Source organism: Microtus oregoni, unplaced genomic scaffold (assembly GCF_018167655.1).
Source record: "Microtus oregoni isolate MIOR12 unplaced genomic scaffold, Mior012 000010F_ref0000083, whole genome shotgun sequence".
NCBI lineage: Eukaryota > Metazoa > Chordata > Mammalia > Rodentia > Cricetidae > Microtus > Microtus oregoni.
Window position 1 is genome coordinate 25,803,001 of NW_024543069.1, and position 18,832 is coordinate 25,821,832.

Below are 18,832 nucleotides of genomic sequence, written 5' to 3' on the forward strand. Positions count from 1 at the left end.
ATCAAAATCTAGGCTAAGAAAATGCATTCTCCAGTAAAAAAAAAAAATCACAGGTTCAAGAGATGATAAAGAAGACAACTGAAAATATGACAACTGGTTATAAGAATTAAAGACATATTTACTCTGTGTGCATGCACACTTATTTGTGTGTGGCCCAATGCACATGTATGTGGAGGACAGAGGATAGTACTGACTGTGTCATTTCTCAATTGCAAAACACCTTGTTTTTAAGATAGGATCTCTCACTGGGACCCAAGGCTTGCAAATTAGGCTAGGCATGCTATCCACTAAATCTTTCCTAGCACTGGGAACATAAACACATGCCACCAGGCCTTGCCTTTTTTTTAAAAAAAAAAAAATGTGAGCATTGAAAACAAGCTGGGGGAGGGGTCCTTACACTTGCCAACAAATACTTAATGGACTGAGTTATCTCTGTATTCAGGAAAGTACTAATCTGTAAACATAATGATGATATCATCCTGGTTTGTTTGTGATTTTTTTGGAGGGGGGGCATGGAATACTTAAGGTTGAACTCCATGGCCTGGTAAGTCACATCAAGCAAATACTCTACAACTGAGCTGTATCAGCAACCCTCTTTTTCCTTCTTTTTTTAAAATTTTGATACAAGATCTCACTTGTGCAGAGGAATTGAACTTCTTAAAAAAAAATCTCCTGCCTCAAATACTGAGTAGATGGGATTACAAGCCCATGCCACTAGGTTGAAATGATATTATAGTTTTGTTTGAAATAAAGTACTTAAGATATGCTGAAAAATTCATGGAATAATGTAAACTTTTGGATTTAAGAATAGAAGGAGGGCTGTAGATGGCTCAGAGGTTAAGAGCACCGACTGCTCTTCCAGAGGTCTTGAGTTCAATTCCCAGCAACCACATGGTGGCTCACAGCCATCTGTAAAGAGATCTGGTGCCCTCTTCTGACCAGCAAGCATACAGACAAACAAAACAATGTATACATAATAAATAAATTAATTTTAAAAAATGTTAAGAACAGAGGGAAAATCAGGCACATGTCTTTAATCCTAGCACTCGTGAGGCAGAGGCAGACAATCTCTGTGGGTGTGAGGCCAGCCTGGTCTACAGATCAAGTTCTGGGACAGCGAGGGCTAAACAGAAAAACACTGTCTTGAAAAACCAAAAAAGAAAAATAAAAGTAAAGAATAGAGGGGAGTAGTTAGGCTATGATGAAATGTTTAGACATGAATTTAAAATTATTGCAGCCAAGTGATGAGTAAATAGAGGCTCACTGTATTATTCAATCAAGTTTTATAGATCCTTTAAATCTGACATAGCTTTCATACCAATAAATTAATATGATTCTTAATAAAACATCATAACATGGTGTGCAATTAATGGAACTTCATCATAATAAAGAAATTAAATGCATCATACTTGCTATCAAAATAAAGAAGACTAACCTGAATAATTTCATAGTCTATTAAAAACTTATGTACTTACCATTGGGGTTAAATAAGCGACAGCTTTTTAGAGAGGTTTCATAACCAACTACTAGTTCTTCTACAATTGCCACCTAGAGTACAAACACGACCACATTTTAATGAAAGAAAGTTACTGCTCTTGTGAAAAATATGTTTCTTATATAAACGACTAAATAAATATTCCAACACATACCCCCTCCCTTTATGAGTATTTTAACCTCTAAACAATAACTGCAAAGTCTCAGCCAAGCAGTGGTGGCACACACATTTAATCCGAGCCTTCAGGAGGCAGAGGCAAGTGGATCTTTGTGCGTTTAAGATCAGTCGAGTATACTGACGAGTTCCAGAGTAGCCAAGCCTATTAGCCCATACTGAGAAACAAACCCTGTCTTTAAAATAATAAATAATAAAAAAAAAATCTAAAACTGAAGATACACATTAATACTCAATCTCCTAAAACCTTACTAAGTCCCTTTCCCTGATAGAAAATAGAGAATCATCAACTAAAACAGCAGTTGGTGAATGTTGGACAGAAATAATGTTATGAGTAACATACATCTAAATTAATTTTTATCTTAAAACATGTAAAAAAATACCAACAGTCGGCCGGGCGACGGTGGCGCACGCCTTTAATCCCAGCACTCGGGAGGCAGAGGCAGGTGGATCTCTGTGAGTTCGAGACCAGCCTGGTCTACAGAGCTAGTTCCAGGACAGGCTCCAAAGCCACAGAGAAACCCTGTCTCGAAAAACCAAAAAAAAAAAAAATAAAAAAATAAAAAAAAATACCAACAGTCATCATTTGTTCTTTATGATCAAGAATTAAATGCCATGACCTAGCACGGTGGCACGTGCACATGATGGCAGCATATGGAGGCAGAAGGATCGAGAGTTTGGTCCAGGTCAGCTCCAACTATGTAGCAAACCTGAAACTTGTGACATGAAGCCTGGTCTCAAATAAATAAAAAGAACTAAAGGCTAGAAAAGGGCATTTTTCTTTCTTTCTTTCTTTCTTTCTTTCTTTCTTTCTTTTCTTTCTTTATTGTTTTTATTGAGCTATATATTTTTCTCTGCTCCCCTCCCTTTCTCTCCTCTCATGGTCCCCATGCTCCCAGTTTACTCAGGAGATAGTCTTTTTCTACATCGAAAAAGGTATTGTTCTAAGTGTCTGTTAAATGAATCTTCTCATAATTCAGGAGAAATACCACTAACCCTGAAGCCCAGCAAAGTGGGGTGCTTAAAGTTCAGGAAAATACCTGTTTGTCCAGGTTGTACTTTCTCCTAAATTTTAACTATACTTCTGGCTTCCTCAGAGGCATGGAGTACTTTTATTTCATTAATTCCCTAATTTAAGCAAAGAACAGTAGTAGACGTCTGTGGTCCTATTCAAGTATCTGAGACAAGAGGATCAAATGACCCCAGTTATTCTAGCCAACTTGGGCAACACAGCACAATACCTGCACCAAATCTAAAACCAAAATTTAAAAACAAGATTTGATTAATTCATCCTTAATGATTTCTGTTACTACAGAAACTCTTAAATGGCCCACAAACAGATTATTACAGTTCTCTTTGTGAGCAGACTGTAGGCATAGCATGGTCACAGCCAGGTTACTCTGGTATACCTGTGCTCTCCTCCCAAGTCAGGCTACACACTTATACCAAGATGGACTATGATGTCCCCAAACTGTTTAAATTAGATGCATTTAGTAACAACTGAAAGAACTATCATAATGCAGAATTTAATCCAATATTATATAAACTTAGTACAAGTAGAAAATTATTTCTATAATTATATTATGTAAAGATTAGAAGAAAATTGTGGAACTGTATACTTAAGACTGCTTCACAAACAATTCTCACTGCTCCAAAACTAGAATAGGTTAGATTTTATGGATGTGACCTATGTAAGAAAAAAAGAGAAATCAATAAAGCCTGTATCTTGGGCTTTTCCACAAAAGACAGCCAATTACATATACATTATGCATTATGCATCCTTAATTTTGTCCACCTTTCTAGTTCTTTTCAATGTCTTTCAAGTTTTTAACTCTAGCTTGGTGACATTGTTGTTGCAAGGAAGCAATCAATATAAAGATTAAGATGCCCTCTTAAAAATCACTTGAAGGCTGGAAAGTGATGCCTTTAATCCCAGAGGAGGCAGGTGGATCTCTGTGAGTGAGAAGGCCAGCCTTGTCTACAGAGCGAGTTTCAGGACAGCCAGAGCAGTTATACAGACAAACCACGTATCAAAAAATAAAATAAAATAAAAAAAAATTTCTGACAAAACATGTTTACTGAATAAAAATGGAGGATTACAAGGTTAAAATTTAGTTTCAAGGAAAAGAAAAAAAAATCACTTCTGACTTCTAATAATAAGAAAGGTTAGAAAAAAATGTTAGCTGTCAGCCAACCAGTGACGGTATACACCTTTAATCCCAGCACTTGGGAGGCAGAGGCAGGAGGATCTTTGTGAGCTCAAGGCAACTGATCTACAAGAGCTAATTCCAGGACAGCTAGGGATGTTACACAGAGAAACCCTGTCTTAAATCCCTCCCCTCCACACAAAAAAAGGTTAATATGAGCTAACAGAAAGAAAGCAAATACTGAAGTCACTAAAGCACCAAAGGGCAAATAGACTACAAAAGAAGGGTATAGAAAAGCATTCCCACCAGAAGCCAGGAGACTAATTAAATAGTGCTTCACAAAACAGGTAGTACTGGACCCAGGTAATGGAAAGCCAGCCAGGTAGACCCTGAGCACAGAGAACAAACACATCATGATTGTTGACTTTACCTTCTCTTTATCTCTGTATAAAGATCTCAGAGTATTGAAGACAGGTGGACAACCCTTACTGAAATTCATCCTTAGGAATCTATCCAAACACTCCTTAAACTTCTCTCCTGGAAGAGAAAGAATCTGATGACAACTCTTTACAATGCATACATTGGCCTTCAGATACATACATATTCATACTTAAATCACAATAGCATTTTCTTTTCTTTCCTTTGCAATTCTCTACTTACCAGATAAAAAGTTTAATGGTAGCCTTCTTGGCACCAGCCCCCTGGGGTATTTAGTCCAGGCCTCCTCATAAATTTTTAGCCGTTCAAACATATTAGCTGTAGAAAAAAAAGTAGAGAAAACTTTCTTTTTATATGTAATTACAAACTGCATATTTCTACTCAATTACAAGTTTTCTTTACAATTGGCTGGGTGTGATGACATGTATCTTTAATCTATCAGAAGCAGGTAGATCTCTGAGTTTGAGGCCAGCCTAGTCTACACAGCAAATTTAAAGCCAATAAGTTACATAGCAAGACTCTGTCTCCAACAGAAAAACAAAAGGGAAAGTTGTACAAGAAAATTATGTGTAACTTTTGTCAATTAACTATATCAACAATCATTTAAAAGTATTTCCAATTATTTTCATATTTTAAAAGCCTATTAGCCATACAAAGTAACTAATTCGAAATCTCAGGACTCCGTTTTAAAAAACTTACTTATGGTGGCTCCTACTTATCTTCACTTTGTACTGCAAATGGACTGACCATAGGCCATCAAAAATAAAAAATAAAAAACTTAGTTACTGTACATGGCTTCCCGAGCTTTTCCACTCTAACTCTCCTTTGATTATTTGGAATGTGTGGATCTGTCCTTTATTTCCATGTCTTCATATTTTATGGTTTTTTTTTTCTCTCAGCAGAAAGCCAGTCTTTAGTTTAATCTACCATTTCCATTTGTTTGATGTGTCCTAACCTGATCTGTTCAGATCTTTACTTCAGGAATGTGATCTGTGATCCAGAATTCTCCAAATTGAGACCCCAGCACCCACTTCAGGCAGCTCACAGCTGTCTGTAATGGAGATCCAGGGGATACAAAGCCCTCTTCTGGCATCCGCCAACATCCCCCCTCCCACATACACACTTAAGTATCGTTTTTAAAATAATGTAACTTAAAATTTTTATTTCAGTAAGTAGGCTTTTCATTCTCAGATTTCTAATAAATATTTCTCGTAACTATGTTTCACGGTCATAAAACCCTCTCTTAGATTATCTCCATTATCTAACATGGAATGATGAAGTTCCTATGAAAGTATAAGTTCCTGGATAAAGTAATCACCAGCAAAGGTTTCTCCTATCAGGTATCAGGCATGCTAAAAGTGGTACACACACATACATGCAGGCAAACCATTCATATACACAAAAATTTAAACTTATGGCATTTACTTATTTGAGTGTAGTATCGGTGTGTTTTGGGAGAAGGTGCACACACATGCATTTACATGCCACTGTACACATTTTAAGGTTACAGGTTGGGAGTCAAGTCTCTTCTTACACCACGTGAGTCCCAGGTACTAAGATAAGATCACACTAAGCTTGTAAGTACCTTTACCCACTGGTCATCTCACTGGCTATTTTCTAGCAATTCTATCACTTTGTAAAAGTAGATTTCAGAAGCCGGGCGGTGGTGGCGCACGCCTTTAATCCCAGCACTCGGGAGGCAGAGGCAGGCGGATCTCTGTGAGTTCGAGACCAGCCTGGTCTACAAGAGCTAGTTCCAGGATAGGCTCCAAAACCACAGAGAAACCCTGTCTCAAAAAACCAAAAAAAAAAAAAAAAAAAAAAAGTAGATTTCAGAATATTCTCAATCTTTTATATAACTGAGAAGTATACTTGTCCATTTAAATTTTGGATCTATTCTTGTTTTGCTGTTATTTCTGGGTATCAGCATGTAAAATCTGGCTTTGAACCTACTTTTTCAACCTAGGTTGGCCTTAAACTCAAAATTTTCCTACCTCACCCTCTCAAGTACAGAAGTTATAAACATGAACTAAAAGAAAATTAGCATGTTAGACTTTGAACTAATAATTCGTGTTTCTTTTATTTGGTTAGTTTTCTAGAGACATAGTCTCACTATATAGCTCTGGCTGGCCTGGAATTCACTTCCTAGGTATTGACTGAAGGTGTGCCTGGCTCTAGATTCTGTACAGCCCTAACCATTACTTTTCTAGCTGCACTTTACAAATAGACAAATAGTTAATAAAACATACATTAAGAAAAGGACGTGGGGGGGAGGAGGAGGGGAGACGGGCTGTGGTGGCGCACGCCTTTAATCCAGGCACTCAGGAGGCAGAGGCAAGCAGATCTCTGTGAGTTTGCGGTCAGCTTTGTCTCTACAAAGAAGGTTCCAGGTCAGCCAGGGCTACACAGAGAAATCTTGTCTTGCACATACCCTCCCCCAACCCCCGCAAAAAAGAAAAGGATGAAATCAGTGGCTATACCTGGCTTCAGTGCTTTTTCTAAGCCTTTGTAATAGGCCCAATTTTCAGGATTCCTCTCTTGTAATCCTCTATAAACATCAGCAGCATCTTCCAAACGATACAACTGCAACAGAAGTTCCCCTATTTAACAAAAAAGATAAAAATTAAAATACCTGAGAAAATTTTTTTCACAAAAATTCCCTTCAAAGCCTCATTTTGAATTGTTTCACAGTGCATAGTGTTCTTCTGAGTTCCCAGCTTCTGTCATGCTTATCATTATCAACTCACTACGATTTTCAGTATTTTAAAGCAGATGTAACTTAACTTGTGAAGGGTCTTGAAGAATATTATAATAGACTTCGAACCCCAACATGTGGTTGGGTCTCAAACAAAGTATATTTGACAATATTTAAAGACATTTAGCTTGCTCTTCTAACAGGACAAAGCTCTGAATACTGTAAAACATCCTACAATGCACAGAACACACCCAATTTTAATAAGCCAAGCCAGAATATCAACACAACAGCCGGAAAGGCTAACCTCTAACAGCATAAAAGGACCTGGTCGCCAATCAACCAACAAATAAGAACTATAAAGTTCTTTTTTTCTCAGCCTAGGAATAAATGTCTCAGCATCTGGAGACGTTTCCTAAAGAACCCACCTTTTCTATCACAAAAGAATCCAAATCTTGTTCCTTTCCACGAAGAATTTATGGTATTTCTATTTTTCTCAAAGAAATCCAAATAACCATAAAGAGATTTGGAAAACCTTTCTCTTCTAGTTTTTGTTTTTTTTTTTTTTTTTTTTTTTGCTGTTGTATTTTTTTCTTTCTTTGTTTTGGGGAAGAGATGACTGAGACAAGTTCTTGCTCTAGAATCCAGGCTGGCCTCAAACTCCTGACCCAGCCTTAGTCCATTCAGTGCAGGGCTGCAGGAGCACACCACTACATCCAGCTTCCACTACATATTTTATAAGAACTTATAAATATGTACTACTGAAAATAAAATCTGACATATAGTACTTACACAGTAATTTTTCCAATGAGTTGTTTCTAAAATAATTAATTTTTAAAATATAAAATTACAATTGTCTCCTGTGTTTCTGACCAAATCCTGTAGGAATTTCTTTCCCCTTTTTTGTAATACTGGAAATTGGAACTTAAGGCCTCAAACATGCTAGGCTAGTGCACTACAACTGAGCTATATCTCGAACCCTGTATTTTCAATACAGGGGTGGTTTACAGAATGAATGCTCACATTGGTTGTTAGCCTAACCCTGTAGTCTCAATTACTCCCAATTAGAGAATAAGGACCACTGAGCCCGGGGGTTTAAGACCAGCCAAGAGGGCAAAGCACAGCTCCCTTTAAAGACAATCAAAAACAGAAACATTTTACCAATGTCATTTTATTAAATGATTTTTTTTTTGTGAATTTCCTCCTTAATCAGCAATGCTCATCATTTAATATATGATGAGAACATAAATTCTATAAAATGCATGAATGATACATTTTCCCATCATCAACAAGCTGAATTATATGTGACTGTCAGCAGAAAATATGAATTTTGAGCCCACTTTTGGCTATAACTAAAAGTTACAATGATATAGTTTTTAAAGTACCTTTAGTTTCTTCTACAGCAAGTTTATCACAAATCTGCTTTTCATAGGTACAAAGATGTTCCAAGGCTTCTCTATAGAGACCTGCTTCCCGAAGAACTTGATTTTGATATAAAAGGAGTTCACTATATTCATAATCCACTTTATCAGGAGATGTCTGCATGTAGACACATGGAATGCAAACAGTAAGAATTTTATTTTTGTATTGGAAAATTATTTACTCACCTCAAATAAAAAGATAATACCTGTTTAATAGCAATACATTAAAATTCCTAAATATTTAAGAAATATTAAACAAATAGCAGCTCATAATAAACTGATTAAAGGGCTGGAGAGATGGCTCAGTGGTTAAGAGCACTGCTTGCTCTTCCAAAGGTCCTGAGTTCAATTCCCGGCAACCACATGGTGGCTCACAACCATCTGTAATAAGGTCTGGTGCCCTCTTCTGGCCTGCAGACATACAGACAGAATATTGTATACATAATGAATAAATAAATAAATAAATAAATATTAAAAAATAAACCTATTAAAATAACCCACAAGTTCTGGTATACAATAAATAATGAGTCGGGCGATGGTGGCTCATGCCTTTAATCCCAGCACTCGGGAGGCAGAGGAAGGCAGATCTCTGTAAGTTCGAGACCAACCTGGTCTATAGAGTGAGTTCCAGGACAGGTTCCAAAAAATTACACAGAGAAACCCTATCTTGAAAAACCATAAATGAATGAGTAATAAGTAGGTAAATAAAAACGAAAAAAGTGGAATCTGCCAGCAATAAAATGCAAATAAGAAATCTTGAAAAAAAATATAGTGGAAGTGAGAGAATCTCTATTTCAGAGATGCCATTTTAACTGTTGAACCAGGCAGTGAATGCTAAAGGCTAGTGGTCAAAATCTGATGTCAGGTGAGCTATTTGGTCTTAGATTGTTCATAAATAAAAAGCAAAACAAGTTTACAGTTGCAAATACCACCCTAACACAGTAATAAAATAGAACGGATAAATTATGTACCAGTTGATTTGCTGAACTGAGAAGCAACCATCATTAAGTCTGTGAATTTCTGTGAAAAGTGTAGTTTTAACTAACAATGAGGAAAGGGAAGCAAATCCAAACTCAGGAACATTCCAAAAACATTACTGTATGCTCAGCATAATAATTAACAGCAGAAAATATTGTTTTGTCATGGGTGTTGTGTCTCCTGGGACTGAAATTACAGACAATTGTGAGCTGCCATGTATCCAAGGAAATGGAACCCTGGTCTTCTGTAAGAGCAAGTCAGTGCTCTTAAACACTGAAGCATCTCTCCAGCCCCTAAAATACAAACTCTTTAAAATTATTTCAGATAGACTCCAGAGAAATGATCGCTACATGACAGGTATGCTTTAAAACCAGACAACATAATTGAAAAAAATTATTAGAAAAAAATTAAGACCATTTTCACTACGTACTAAGCTTAAAATAAGTCTAATTTTGATAATATGCGAGACCATCTGCAGTTATAACAACTTCAGTAATCCTGAGAAGCACTAAGAAGTATGTAAAAGAGCAAGCATATCTGCAACCGTTTAATGAAAAAAAATGTAAGCACCAATATTAGCCACAAAGATTTTAAAGTACATTCCTATAGTTTTTTCTACTACTCTCAATTGAGAACAAAACTGAAGCTATTTCCAAGTAAAACGCTAGCTAAATTCTAAACTTCTTTTAGCTATACTTAAAATCAGATACAATAAGCTAGTTTCTTATTACCTGCTGTGTTTTCCTAAATTCTTCTAAAATTTTTGCTGCCATTTCATAGTCTTCTAATAAATGATAAGCAATAGCATAACCAATCCATGATGCTCTCTGTGCAGGTCGAAGCTGAAGCAACTGGTATCTTGTTTCCTTCACGGGGCAGAAGAAAACAAAACTTGTGCTTAGGTTAACAGTTAAATGGAATGCTTCTCTACTAACTAGCACACAAGGCCCTCAGGGCCTTAAGAAAACAAGATTAGCTGAGCAGTAGTGGTGCACGCCTTTAATCCTTGGAGGCACGCCTTTAAAACTTGGGAGGCAGAGGCAGGAGGATCTTAGTGAGTTCCACGGCAGTCAGGACTATTAGACAGAGAAACCCTGTCTCGAAAAAAACAAACAAAAAAGATCACATTAATCTGTTTTAAAATTATTCGTTCTGGTAACTATTTTCAAAAGAACGTCATCATCTAATATTATATACTTGTATAGAGACAAAGAAATGAGCTAATCTTACAGTGTTTTTTAACTTGATACCAGATATCCTTCTTTATTTTCTGATCTCCTCAACAAAATCAGCAAATGAAATTCTTTAGAAAGTACACCCTAAATATGTATAAGGCCTGTAAAGAAAACAGCTTGGCAAGCACTAACAACCATGAAGAAACAGAACATTAAAGACGAAAAAAACCCACTACTGATTTAAGGGTTAAAGAGAAGCTACTAAACTATATTAAATCTCAATATAAAGAGACAACACAAACTTAAAAACTTACTTTACAGAAAATTACAAAAGACTATATAGTTACAAAATATTAATAGCAACATTCTATCTGGATGTTAATGTTTTACAAAATGAGTAACAACCTACACAGTACTCTTCTATCTCATAAAAAAATGATGTTTTTAAAATCTAACTGTTCCAATCACAGGTATAATCACTTAGGGGGCAGCCAGTTAAATTTCTTTCAAAGAATGGAAAGAAAAATTTCTTTATCAGAATATAAGTCCTAAGTAACAAGATTTTTTTCTTATAAAATAAGAAACGTATTTTACTTACCCTATAACCCTCAAGATCTCGCATTTGAATCTGTAGTAAGGAAAGGTCTCTTAAGATCTGAAGATTGTCCTTATCCCATTTCAGTGCATTTCGGTAGCACTTAATGGCTTCATCATATTTTTTGTCTGACCTTTGAAGAAGGCCATAAACATGCCAACCTAAAGGAACTTAGTTAAGGATACAACATCCATGTCAAGAAATACTATTCCCAGCCAGGTGTGGTAGCCTTTAATCTCAGCACTCAGGAAGCAGAGAAAAACAGACTTCTGTGAGTTTTAGGTCAGCCAGGGATACACAGTGAAACCTTGTCTACTAAAGGAAAGAGATAAGCAAGGGAATGAACAATTGGTTCTAAGAATACAATAGCTGGGCATGGTGGTGGTGCTGATCTCTGAGTTCAAGGACAGCCTGATCTATAGAGTCCCAGGAGAGCAGGGGCAAAGGGGATGAGGGGGGAAATATGAACGAGGATAAACTATAAAAGGAGGTCATACCTCACCTAGTATAAACTTTTAATTGTATCACTAATCACTAAACCTACCAATTCCCACCCACTCTTTTTTTTTGTTTGTTTTTTTGTTTTTTGTTTTTTTTTCAAAACGGGGTTTCTTTATAGCTTTTGGAACCTGTCCTGGAACTCGCTCTGTAGACCAGGCTGGTTTTGAACTCAGAGATCTGCCTGCCTCTGCCTCTTGAGGAAGTAAAACCAGAGCAGAAAGCTATAAAACACACTATTAGCCATGTCTTTCTTTTTTGGTCCTCTGATCACTCTTCTTGACAGACTTCTGCTTTGCAGGATTAGTAGTCCTTCTTTGAAAATCAAGTTCTATACACTCTCAGAATGCACTCTAGAGCTATCTAGCACTTTACTTCAACAGACTATTTACTTCACTTGTACTGTCCTAACAGACAGTTAACAATTGAAAATGTACGAAATAACTCAGCTCTTAAATTATGCTAGCCCACGAAACACATATAGGTGTCCTTGTTAGAAATTGAAAACTACCAAGGCACATTTTTTTTTCTGTTTTCCACCATATACTTCTACTCAAATACAGCCCTTATCAATCCCTTAAACAGAAGACAAATTTTGTTATATATTAAGTCACTACTACCAGGAGAGTATGAATATTCCCTTTTCACAAATGAGAAAACTGAGGCCTAAGATAATAGAAAGAGGCTGAGCAGGGTGTCAGTTCCAAGTGAAGCTCGTTACACACTAAACCTCACAGCCTCTGCTTTTACTCAGTATATTATATACAGTATAAGGTTCTTTAATATTCCGTATTTATATAGCCTCTCTAAGCGTGAGGTTGTAGTGCATGCCTTTAATCCCAACACTCGGGAGGCAGAGGGATCTCTGTGAGTTCAAGGCCAGCCTGGTCTACAGAGGAAGTTCCAGGACAGGCTCCAAAACTATACAGAGAAACCCTGTCTCAAAGAACAACAACAAATTAGCCTCTCTAAAGTTATGGTCATGGATGAATGAAATCAACATGATACTCGTCTTGGACCATTTAGACTGCTACCATAAGTAATATATAATAACTTACTTAAAATAGGTAATTTATAAACGAAAGAAATTTGCTGTTGATACTACTTCTGCATACCCGTTATCTAGTGAGTCTGGCTCTCTCTTTCACAGATGGCATATCCTAACTGTATCGTCATGTGTCAAAGGGACTTTTATACAAATCTTATTCCTGAAGGCTCTATCCTCATACCCTAACCACTTTTTAGACAACCTTACCCCTAAATACCATCACTCTGATGATTGGGCTTCAACATGTGAATTTAGAGGATATAAATATTCAAGCCATATCAATATCCCATCCCAAAATGAGAAGAGCTTCCATAGATACAATATCTAACATGTACTGTTAAAATGTAGTGGGTATATGGGGGAAAGGGGGAGTTTCCTGAATGACAGTTGCAGTTTTCACTTTAAGAAAAAAATCCTTTCCTCGTGGTAATAGGGATCTACACTTCTTGACTCCATTCATATTCTTATGTCAAAACAGCCTACTCAATCTTTAAACACACTTCAAAAGGATACACACATGACTTTTCAAGTCATTTCTCAAACCTCTGCGAACCAATTCATAAGCTTCTTCCTTTTTTCCCAGACAGTTCAACGTTAATCCTTTCATAGCCAGAGTTTCTGGTTTAATAACAAAGAAAAAAAGAAGGTAGAAGAAAGTAATCAATAAGAAATAACTATAATTTCATGGAAATACTACAAACATTTCAAGATTAATAAGGCATTTCCAGGTATGTACAGAATTAAAGTATTTTCAAAAGCCAATAAGGCAAGTAAGCAAAAACCTCTAGATTCTACTCTTACAGGCTCTCAGAGATTTTTTTTTTTAAATGAATAAATGTAAGAAAAAAAACCTCACCAGGCATGGTGGAATTTATCTTTAATCCCAGCCCTTGAAGGCAGAAGCAGACAGACCTCTTGTAAGTTTGAGGCCAGACTGATCTACAAAAAGATAAAAACATAAAATGCACCTACATCTGACTAAGGCAGACTATCTAGTAATAACCATTCTGTTGGCACTCTTAGGGAAATTCATGAGATTGGCTATATACCTAGTCCTTTAGAACAGGAAATACTATCCTGAAAACAACTTCAATTTTATGAACCTATGCTATATGAAGGCTAAATCAATTCTTCATTAAAACACATAAATTATCTACAGCTCTGATTTTGTGTGTATTTATGACTTGTGCATTTGAACGTATCGAGGTCAGAGAAGGACCTTGGGTTTCTGTCCTTGCTTTCCACCTTGTTTGAGGCAACGCCTCATTGTTATTTGTAGTTGTGTATATGCCAAAATATTTGGCCTCCCAGCTTCTTGAGATTCTCCTCTCTGCTTCCTATCTCCCCATAAGTGTACTAGGATTACATGGGTGCACAGTACTTTGCCTGTCTTTTCTTGTGGTTTGGAGGAATTCAAACTCAGATCTTTATGTTTGCTTTAGCAGGTACGTTACCCACTGGCATCTACACATCCCCTACATTTCTGATTTTCAGAAATTTATTATTGAATCTTTAGGATTACTATGACTAACACAGTGAAACATGTCAGAAGCTCATCATTTCCCATCACCGGTTAAGAGTACAGCGGTGGTGGAGAGATGGCTCAGTAGGTAAGAGCACTGGCTGCTCTTTCAAAGAACCCAGCACCTACATGGCAGCTCACACCTGTCTATAACTCCAGTCCTAGGGCCTCTGACACCCTCACACAGACAAACATGTGGTCAAAACACCAATGCACATAAAGTAAAAATAAATTTTAATAAGTAGGATTTTTTTTTTCCTTTTTTTTGTGTGTGTGTGTGTGGGGGGGGGTTCAAGACAGCATTCCTCTGTGTAACAGTCGTAGGTGTCCTGGAACTCGTTTTGTAGACCAGGATGGCCTCAAATTCACTGAGATCCGCCTGCCTTTACCTCCCAAGTGCTGGGATCAAAAGCATACATCACCACTGCATGGCAAAAGTAGATTAATTTTTAAGAAGAATATTATGGGAAATAGTAAACTTTTCAAAAAAGGAAAGTATTACTAATTTTTATAATGCATAATCCTATGACAGTTAAAACAGAAATAATATAATTACCTAATTTTTTTTTCAAGACATGGTTTCTCTGTATAGCCTTGGCTGTCCTGGAACTCACTCTGTAGACCAGGCTGGCCTCAAACTCACAGAGACCCATCTACCTCTGCCTTATGAGTGCTGGGATTAAAAGCACTACCACCTGGGGATTTGCCTAATTTTTAAGATCAAATTTTAGATATAGCCAGGTGGTGGTAGTGCAACCTTTAATCCTAACAGAAGCATACAGATTTCTGAGAGTTCAAGGCCAGACTGGTTTACAAGACAGAACAGCCTATGCTACACTAGAAACCTGTCTCAAAAAAAGAACTATAGGAAAAAATAAAGATATGCATAGGCCCAGATGCTGTTGTGTGCACAAGTAACCCAACCCTTGCACTTAGTAGAAGATGGCAGGAGGGCCATGGATTAAAAACCAGCATGAACTCTGTTCTCACAAACTAACAAATAAAGCCCAAAGGTGTTATCGGTTTAAATATATCTTCAGTGAATTTGTGATACTTCATATTCAACCAAATTTCAGTCTGTTATGATATGAAGATGTTCTTTCTTCCTAAAATGTTTTAGAAAAAAAAAGAGGGAAAACTGCTCTAAAATTATGAGATATGACACTTTTCTGATAATGAAACTACCATGATGAAATTAGGAGTTCCATTACCAGAATACATACTTGAGAAATGGAATATAAAAGAACCCACTATCCAGATAACAACTGAAGATAGGTTTTCTTTCTTTTGTGGGAGAAGGGAGGGAGACAGAGAGGGTTTCACTGTTTAGTTCTGGCTGTCCTGGAACTCTCTCTGTAGACCAGGCTGATCTCGAACTCACAGAGATCCACTTTCCTCTGCTGAGATTAAAGGCATGCGCCACCACTGCCCAGCCTACAAATGATTTTTAGGAGGATACCTTAATCAAACTCACAGAGATCCATCTGCCTCTATCTCCTGAGTGCTAGGATTAAAGGCATGTGCCACTACCGCCTGGCTGAAGTTAGGTATCAATAAGAAACGAAGATCAATTTAGGTATTTTTACTCTCACTGATTGTATCTCAAAACTGCAGCCTCAAGCATAGGGAAACAAGATACAAGAGAAGGAATGATGAAAACTGTCATTCTCCCCTTCTCAATACACAATGTCAATTAATTACTAAATGAGTCATGTTTCCCAAATCTATAGAAATCAGACCCCCCCAAAATGCTATTTTCCATTTATTTCTTTATAAGTTCAGTCACATACTCATCAACTGTTCTACAAGAATCTAACCACCCATCATTATTCAGACAAAAGTTATACATCTGGATGTAAATACAAATGTCTTAAACATGACTCAGTGGTAAGCTAATTAAGATACAATATAAATAAGTAACTAAATGGTCACATTCTGAACATCTTATGGTAAAGAATAAAACTCTTCAAGCTGCAAGCTCTAAAGTAAAATGTTCTTATGAACATATTAACTAAAACAAGCATCCGGTCTAAATGGGCTCTTCTGCCTTTCCATTAGCTCTACTAGAAGAACTAATACTGAAAAGAAGAAACCAAAACAAACTGAATGTGCAATCATTTTCTTGGTATTTAACTCAAAATTCATTTATTATTAAGTTTTATCCTCTCATAAGAGTTAATGGTATACTCTGGAAAATAAAGACAGCTGGGTAACAGCAAAGTAAGGGAAGCCAGACAGTCATTCAATTATGCCAAATCTAATTAAAGGTACACAGTATTTGTTCTTACCTCCATGTTCTGCAAATTTGGGATTGGAAAGAATTTGTTTACAGAACTTCAATCCATTTCTATACTGTTTATGTTCATAACATCTCTGTCAAAAAAAAGAAAGTATGTCAGTTTAACAATAATTGCAGAAACTTTCTAAGTTCATTGTTAAATTTTTATGCTATTAAACATAATATTATTTTCAGATTCTTCTAAGTCCCCTTAAATACTCACCAAAAGGGGATGAGAACATAATTAATTGGCAGAGTACTTGCCTAGAATACCCAAATCTCTATCTATCACCAAAAGTTGAAATGTTTAAATACAAAAATTAAAAGCAGGATAAAATGAAAGATATAGATTTGAAAAATCATAAGCTAATTTTTAAAAATCTAGTCAGAGTTTCTCTGTCTGACAGCCCACCCAGGCTGGGCTACACAGCAAGTTGGGGACAGCCTGGGCCGTTACGCAGAGAATTGTGACTCGAATTCAACCACTAAAAAAAAAAAATATCTTTTTCCATCTTTTCACACTAAGACAGTGTGTTTCTTCTCCACAGTGAGATTTCCTTTAGACAACAAACAGCTTGATTCTGTCTTGTAACCTGGTCTGCTAACCTGCATCTTTTTGTGAGAAAATGAAACCATTAGACTTCAAGAGCTAAACTGGGGCGGAGGGTACACGCCTTTATAATCTCAGCACTTGGGAGGCAGAGGCAGGCAGATCTTTGTGAGTTTGAGGCCAGCCTGGTCTACAAAAGCTAATTCCAGGAGAGCCAAAGATACACAGAGAAACCTGGTGTAGGAGGTCCTTCTGAATTTGTATTGATTTCATTGGTTGAATAAAGAAGCTGCCTTGTCCTTTTGATAGGGCAGCCCTTATGTGGGCAGAGTAGACAAAACAAAATGCTTAAAAAAAAAAAAAAAGACAGGCGGAGAGAGGCGCCATGGAGTTGCTGAAGTCAGACATGCTAAATCTTTCTTGGTAAGCCACGGCCTCGTGGTAATACACAGATTAACAAAAATGGGTTAAATTCAGATGTAAAAATTAGCCAATAGGAGACTAGAGCTAATGGCCAGACAGTGATTTAATTAATACAGATTTCCATATGATTATTTCAGGTATAAGTTGGAGGGGGAGAGACACGACAATAAGCAGCCCGCCAGCCCTGGTGTAAGCCAGTCCACTCCTCCTCATACTACAGAAATCCTGTCTCGAAAAACAACAACAACAAAAGATTTCAAGAGCTAGGCCTGCCACTGTGCTGCACTGGTTTCTTTGCAGAAAAATTAGGATATTTTCCTAATCCTTATTTAGGTTCTAGCAGCATCTTGAATCTTCTGGGATGTGTTTATCTTTCTTTCCAATGTTTAGGATTCCTTTAAATATTTTCTACATTGCCACTAAAAGTGATCAAGTAAATTCCTTTAGTGATATCTTTTTCCTTCAATTATGAAGATGACTATGCTAAATCAGCAGTTATTGTCTTTCAGACTGATATATATTGGTCTATACCTTTTGGATTTTCAGAGCTGAGAAATCCACTGCTATTCTATCATTTGCCTTTATATATAACTTGATGCCTATCTCTCGCACCTTTCAAGCTTCTTCTCCCCCCACCCCCATGGTTTTGAGACAGGGTTTCTCTATGTAGCCCTTGCTGCCCTGAAACTCACTCTATAGACCAGGCTGGTCTCTGACTCCCAAGTGCTGGGTTTTTAAAGGCTAGCTTTCAACCTTCTTTGTTCTGTATGCTTCCAATATAATGTAAGGAGTTTCTTTGCGGATTTTTTTTTCTGTCTGGCTTCCACAGGCACCTGCATTCACTTCTCCCTCTCCACCCAACTCACACAAAAAATTAATAAAAAATAATCATTAAAATAATATACTCCTTTAATTCTGGCACTTGGGAGTCAGAGACAGGCAGATGTCTGAGTTTGAACCAGCATGGTGTGTGTGTGTGTGTGTGTGTGTGTGTGTGTGTGTGTGTGTAGCAAGCTCCATTTGAGACAAGGGTTACAGAATGAGACCTTGTCTCAAAACACAAAACATAATAAAAATCTTGAAAAACAAGTCAGAGAGAGGGAAGGGGAGGGAAGATAAAGAAAATATAACAAAATAACCTTAAATGATCTCAACACTCAGCAGGGAAACCTATTCCTAGTTCCAGGATAACTGTCTTTTGGGCAGGACAAAGCCAGTTCATTAAACTGAAGCTAGATATTAAATAAAGCTGCCTGGCACAAGATTAAACCAGTCAACACTCCAGCACGGAGAAGAAAGAGATTTACTCAAGTCCCACATCTAGCTGAGGAACAGTAGTTAAACACCACTAGAGGGCCCATGATAGACTGACTGCTTCAGGGTACAGGAGCAGCACTA

At 37.0% G+C, this 18,832-nt stretch overlaps 1 protein-coding gene across 1 annotated transcript in view; it reads right to left on the reverse strand.

Moving 5' to 3' along the window:
- Window positions 1-18,832, reverse strand: part of Naa15 (N-alpha-acetyltransferase 15, NatA auxiliary subunit) — a 70,289-nt gene that overhangs the window by 23,409 nt on the left and 28,048 nt on the right. The window contains exons 2-10 of the mRNA XM_041659053.1: window positions 16,472-16,556; window positions 13,175-13,279; window positions 11,119-11,276; window positions 10,077-10,211; window positions 8,332-8,485; window positions 6,735-6,854; window positions 4,477-4,572; window positions 4,247-4,353; window positions 1,476-1,548 (exon numbers count right to left, since the gene is read on the reverse strand). Coding sequence (XP_041514987.1) covers window positions 1,476-1,548; window positions 4,247-4,353; window positions 4,477-4,572; window positions 6,735-6,854; window positions 8,332-8,485; window positions 10,077-10,211; window positions 11,119-11,276; window positions 13,175-13,279; window positions 16,472-16,556 — 1,033 coding nt within the window. The remainder of the gene's footprint in view (window positions 1-1,475; window positions 1,549-4,246; window positions 4,354-4,476; window positions 4,573-6,734; window positions 6,855-8,331; window positions 8,486-10,076; window positions 10,212-11,118; window positions 11,277-13,174; window positions 13,280-16,471; window positions 16,557-18,832) is intronic.